The sequence below is a fragment of the Lissotriton vulgaris genome, chromosome 1_1 (assembly GCF_964263255.1).
Source record: "Lissotriton vulgaris chromosome 1_1, aLisVul1.2, whole genome shotgun sequence".
Taxonomy (NCBI): Eukaryota; Metazoa; Chordata; class Amphibia; order Caudata; family Salamandridae; genus Lissotriton; species Lissotriton vulgaris.
The window spans coordinates 38,748,285-38,755,106 of NC_141685.1; the positions used below are offsets into that span (position 1 = coordinate 38,748,285).

At 41.9% G+C, this 6,822-nt stretch overlaps 1 protein-coding gene across 1 annotated transcript in view; it reads left to right on the plus strand.

Moving 5' to 3' along the window:
- LOC147737100 (uncharacterized) overlaps positions 1 to 3,701 on the plus strand; it is a 143,102-nt gene extending 139,401 nt beyond the window's left edge. The window contains 5 exon segments of the mRNA XM_086922841.1: positions 1 to 1,343; positions 1,429 to 1,760; positions 1,762 to 1,865; positions 1,868 to 2,209; positions 3,184 to 3,701. Coding sequence (XP_086778967.1) covers positions 1 to 1,343; positions 1,429 to 1,760; positions 1,762 to 1,865; positions 1,868 to 2,209; positions 3,184 to 3,701 — 2,639 coding nt within the window.
- Positions 3,702 to 6,822: the final 3,121 nt, after the last annotated feature.

Here is a 6,822-nt window from a genome sequence, read left to right on the forward strand (position 1 = left end):
AAAAACAGCAGCAAATACACACAGGGGAAAAACCATATTGCAGTGAATGTGGAAGTAGTTTTACGGAATCATCTAAACTCATGAGTCATCAGCGAACACACACTGGAGTAAAACCATTCAAGTGCAATGAATGTGGGAAGAGCTTTATATATTTATCCCACCTAAAACGGCATCAGAGAACACACACTGGAGAAAAACCATATCCTTGCAGTGAATGTCTGAAGAGCTTTAGTCGATTATCACACCTAAAACGGCATCAGAGAACACACACTGGAGAAAAACCATATCATTGCAGTGAATGTCTGAAGAGCTTTAGTCGATTATCTCTCCTAAAACAGCATCAGAGAACACACACTGGAGAAAAACCATATCATTGCAGTGAATGTCTGAAGAGCTTTAGTCGATTATCTCTCCTAAAACAGCATCAGCAAACACACACAGGGGAAAAACCATATCATTGCAGTGAATGTGTGAAGAGCTTTCCTAAATTATGGTACCTAACGCAGCATCAGAAAACACACACTGGGGAAAAACCATTCCAGTGCAATGAATGTGGGAAGAGATTTTTTCGCTTATCAGTCCTACATATACATCAGCGAGCACACACTGGGGAAAAACCATACCATTGCAGTGAATGTGGGAAGCGCTTTAGTCAATTATCATACCTAAAACTCCATCAGAGAACACACACAGGGGAAAACCCCTACCACTGCAGTGAATGTGGAAGTAGTTTTAGATCTTCTTCAGGATTGAAGTATCATCAACAAACACACACAGGGGAAAAACCATATCATTGCAGTGAATGTCTGAAGAGTTTTTATGAATTGTCGCACCTAAAGCGGCGTCAGAAAACACACACTGGGGAAAAACCATTCCAGTGCAATGAATGTGGGAAGAGATTTTGTCGCTTCTCAGTTCTACATATACATCAGCGAACACACACTGGGGAAAAACAATATCATTGCAGTGAATGTGGAAGTAGTTTTAGTTACTCTTCAACATTAATGATTCATCAGCGAACACACACTGGAGAAAAACCATACCATTGCAGTGAATGTGGGAAGAGATTTTGTCACTTATCAAACCTAAAACAGCATCAGAAAACACACACTGGGGAAAAACCATTCCAGTGCAATGAATGTGGGAAGAGATTTTGTGATTTATCAAACCTAAAACGGCATCAGCAAGCTCACACTGGGGAAAAACCATACCATTGCAGTGAATGTGGGAAGCGCTTTAGTCAATTATCATACCTAAAACTCCATCAGAGAACACACACAGGGGAAAAACCATATCATTGCAGTGAATGTGGAAGTAGTTTTAGTGACTCATCAACATTAAGGGTTCATCAACGAACACACAGGGGAAAAACCATATCGTTGCAGTGAATGTGTGAAGAGCTTTCCTAAATTATGGTACCTAACACAGCTTCAGAAAACACACACTGGGGAAAAACCATTCCAGCGCAATGAATGTGGGAAGAGATTTTTTCGCTTATCAGTCCTACATATGCATCAGCGAGCACACACTGGGGAAAAACCATACCATTGCAATGAATGTGGGAAGCACTTTAGTCAATTATCATACCTAAAACTCCATCAGAGAACACACACAGGGGAAAAACCATACTACTGCAGTGAGTGTGGAAGTAGTTTTAGATCTTCTTCAGGATTAAAGTATCATCAACAAACACACACAGGGGAAAAACCATATCATTGCAGTGAATGTCTGAAGAGTTTTTATAAATTGTCGCACCTAGTGGCATCAGAAAACACACACTGGGGAAAAACCATTCAAGTGCAATGAATGTGGGAAGAGATTTTGTCGCTTATCAGTCCTACATTTACATCAGCGAATACACACTGGGAAAAACCATATCATTGCAGTGAATGTGGAAGTAGTTTAAGTTACTCTTCAACATTAATGATTCATCAGCGAACACATACTGGAGAAAAACCATACCATTGCAGTGAATGTGGAAGTAGTTTTAGTGAATCTTCAACATTAAGGAGTCATCAGCGAACACACACTGGAGAAAAACCATACCATTGCAGTGAATGTGGGAAGAGATTTTGTCACTTATCGAACCTAAAACAGCATCAGAAAACACACACTGGGGAAAAACCATTCCAGTGCAATGACTGTGGGAAGAGATTTTGTGATTTATCAAACCTAAAGCGGCATCAGCGAGCACACACTGGGGAAAACTGTAGTATGGCCCCTACGGCCACGCTATTCTTTGCTAAAGTTAGCCTCAGTTAGCAACTATTTTAACTGCGTGTATTTTTATTTTTGCACACAACACTCTGTATCTTCTTGTGCAAGACGCCTTTCTGCCCACATGAGCTCATATTGTTATAGTTTGCTCTCAGTGTACAAGGTCGAAAATCAAGCCACTGTGCTTTCCATTTCTGGTCAGTCCGTACTACCTAGACATAATATTAGGCACTTCTTGGATTGAGAAATGCTTGCATTATACTAACACGCAGCAGCTTCCTCAAGACAGACAGAAGATTTCCTTCTACGAACTAGAGCCTTGCTGAGCCTATGATGTAACCTTACTCCTACATTCTACGGTGAGGGTTTCCCCAGAATTGGCCCAGAGATCTTCTTTTATATAATATACATATTCCTACCAGGGGAGGGTGGTCTCGGTGCTATAGCCGTAATATCCACTGGTCAATCAGAATGATATCCCCCTTCTTATTTAATGGTATTGTAACTTTGATCATTGTTTTTATCTTATGTATTATTCTGCTGGTGATAGCTCATTTACTGCATTATTGAACAACGCTCAGTTTGTTAGTTGAAAAATAAACGTTTTAAACTTTACATAGACTCTGCATTATTTGGTGTGGACAAGCACGGGTGAGTGAGCAAAAGGGTGTGTAATGCATTGCTACCGCGACTGAGAGGTCGGGAGGTCCGTGTTCTGTCTTTGTCTAAGCATTAGGTATCTTCGGAAGGTCTGGGGAGCTAATGAGACACTCTAGCTAGTCGGTCTAGGGATTGTGGGTTCTTAGGTGTAAGTGCGGTACAACCAAACTTGCACTAAAGGCCTATTTTCTTGTGCATAGTTCTGTATGTGCAGAATCTCCACAACAAAACCATTCAAGTGCAGTGACTGTGGAAGTAGTTTTAGTTCCTCTTTAGGATTAATGTATCATCAATAAACACACACAGGGGAAAAACCATTCCAGTGCAATCAATGTGGAAGTAGTTTTAGTGACTCATCAACATTAAAGGTTCATCAACGAAAACACACTGGAGAAAAACCATATCATTGCAGTGAATGTGGAAGTAGTTTTATGGAATCATCTAAACTCATGAGTCATCAGCGAAGGCACACTGGAGTAAAACCATACCATTGCAGTAAATGTGGAAGTTGTTTTAGTTCCTCTTCAGGATTAATGTATCATCAACAAACACACACAGGGGCAAAACCATACCAGTGCAATGAATGTGGGAAGAGATTTTGTCACTTATCAGTCCAACATGGACATCAGCAAACACACACTGTAGAAAAACCATACCATTGCAGGGAATGTGGAAGTAGCTTATGTGATTATTCAATATTAAGGATTCATCAGCGAAGACACACAGGAGAAAAGACATATATTGGCAGTGAACGTGCAAAAAGCTTTTGTCAATCTTCAAACCTAAAAATAAATCAGCGAGCACTCCACCATCACCATCAATGAAAGTGTCTATTCTCTGCTATTGTTTATGTCCGTATAGCTAGGAAAAACATGAAATATCATGAAAACTATTGGGAGACTAGCACAATGTGAACTAAAAGTAAAGAAACATTGTTGGTTTTTATTCTGTGAGAGTTTTAACTAAAGAAATCCAGGCACACCTGACCATGCTACCTATAAAATCAACACCATGAACAATGCTTGGACTAACAAGGGTATTTTCAGCTAATTTTAGAGATTAGTACTAAAACATATAAACCTAACACACTCAAAACAATTTAACAAGCACAAACTGACGATTCTTCAGAGCTTGCTGTGGTTTTGGTCATTTTATGCATCATTATTGGTTCTGTGACAGCGGCCAGAGAACTGTGTAGAAAAGAAGAAGTGAAAGCAGGAGAATGTGGGCTGCAGCTCTCTGGGTTAACCCTCGCAGTGCATGGCATTTACCTCTGTAGCAGGAGAATGTGAGCTGCAGCTCTCCGGGTTAACCCTCGCAGTGCATGGCATTTACCTCTGAAGCAGGAGAATGTGAGCTGCAGCTCTCTGGGTTAACCTTCACAGTGCATGACGTTTCCCTCAGAAGCTCTGATGTAGAACAAATGAGGACACGAAATTCTTCAGCCATGAAAATTATGATTACGTATTAACTGTGAAACTATGTGAGAACAATTGAATTGATGTTACTCTTTTGGTCTGTCCTTACGATGTAGCAATTCTTATACAATTATGTTAAAAATTAGACAGTGCATCTATATAGAAATAGGCACTGGATGAATGTGGAAGTATGCCTGTATATCTTCAATAGGGACCATGTACCAACTATGTGCTGAATATTGATCATCTCCTTCGCAATTGCATTGCAAATACTTTTTTGATAAACGGTTGGTGCAAATAAACATATATTTTTAATAACTCATTATACTTGGTTGTTCACAATTTGTCTTTTCCTAATTCAAAGGTCCACTTTGTTATTAAATTTCCTAAATGGTTTTTTCACACCTGAAGAACAAATGATGATTATTTGTCCGAATTTCCGTCTACGAGCTGTACTTGTCAGCACATAACACAACCTCGCATTTCATTAGCGAAAAAAAAGTTAAAATCTCAAAGAAACCTGGTCCTACGCTTGGCTACGAAAAACCCAGGCAACAACTTGTCTCTGGTCAGGTCGGGTAGGATCTCCTTTTACGCCGATGATATTCTCCTGTACCTGGCCAACCCTCGATCCTCAATTCACAGGTTATTGCATAATCTTGCCCTCTTTCGTGAGTACTCGGGTTATATAAATAACTGGGACAAGTCATTGATGTATGTCCTCAGTGGAGAGCCCCCAAGTCTTCCCCCGGGCTGCAGCGCCGATATAATCATGGGCGGTTTCCACTATCTGGGCATTTATGTCACGAGGAACGATGACGTTTTCTATCAGAAGAATCTCCTGCCTCCCCTGCATCGCCTCCAGGCTGACGTGCAGCACTGGAAGACACTGCCCCTTACTCTATTGGATAGAGCTGCCCTTTTTAAAATGAAGGCACTCCCCTGTTTCCTTAATGCCCTGCAGAACACGCCATATCCCGTCCCTGCCCTCTACTTCCAGACGGTTGATTCTGAGGTCCGCTCGCTACTATGGAATGGCAGCACGCCCGAAGTGCCCTGACCAAACTTACACAAAGTTGGTATGATGGGGTATTGCTCTCCCGGCGATTAAAGAACATTACTAGGCCTCACAATTAGTGGTCCTCAATCACTGGGCCCACCGTCCTCTTATGGATCCAGCATACAGGATGGACAGGCTTAATATATCTGCGGGCAATTACCTACGAGCATTGTATGGAGGGCTCGGACATCTACCCGACATATACTCCGAACTCTACCACAGTTTCGACCTGGCACACTGGGTTGGAAGGGGAAAATTATGCAGCTAACTTAATTGCTGGAATCATGCCAATTGGGTATGCTCTCGAGTCATCCAGGGTTTGAAAAATGGGATTTGATTGGTCTCTCCACGGTTGAAACCTGTGAGCAAAAGATGCGGTGGATCCACTCGGCGAGCTACAATTGAAATACCAACTGCTTGAGAGGGAAACGTTTTGTTATCTTCAGGCATGTAGTGCATTGTGTAAGGCAATTCCCAAGGGCTCCGATCTACCTGTCTCCTCGCCTCTGGAAGATAGGCTTCTAGACGATTATGTCCCGGATAAGGCCATCGCCCCGACCTACCGTAAAATACTTAAAAAATTCACCGGAGACTCTCGACAAACTACACACAAAATGGTGCTATGAAGTGGGAGACTTATGTGACGAAGATTGGAGGGAGGCCCGGACTTCTCCCCGGGAGGTGGCTGTCTGTTCCCGCTTCAAGCTCATACAGCTTAAAATACTTCACAGGGCCTATTACTGCGCAGTACTTGTTGAAATGGGTCTCTCTGATTCCCCATTCTGTCCCCGAGGCTGCGGTTCCACAGGCACCTTCTTACACCAGTGGTGGGACTGTCCTGTTCTTCAACAGTACTGGAGTGCGATTTTGTCCACCATGTCCCAAATATGCCATAAACCTATAGAAACCTCTCTTTGACTTTGTCTCCTAAACATTTGGGACGCCACTGACCTCTCTCAAACTGAACAAAAATGGGTTTCGCTGGGCTCTCTAATAGCAAAACTCAACATAGCCAGAACCATTCCTCCAATGGTGCCCCAAAACAGGGACTGTGCTGCCGACATGGACTGGTGCATGCAGGCTGAAAGAGTGGTATAAGATAGCAGGGGATGCCCAGGTAAATGGACAAAAATATGGGGCCCCGGGAACGAAAGCAGAGGTCTTCTGCGCACTCCCTTTGGTGATGGTTCCCCATTTAATATTTATAATGAGACACTTTAAGGTTTAATACCAGTATGTGACCGAAATATTATCAGTGAAGCTTCTTTCTATTATATTGATTATAGGTACCTTGTGTTTATTTCATGTGATTCGACTATCTTGACAACTGCTCTCTTTTTATGTTTTTGTATTCTTTTTATATTGTTTTTCGTTGTTTCTCTCAATAAAAAAGATTTATCAAAAACATAATTATGAAGGTCGTAGAGGAGCAGCCCTGTGAGAGGCAGGCCGTGCACGCAGCTTTAT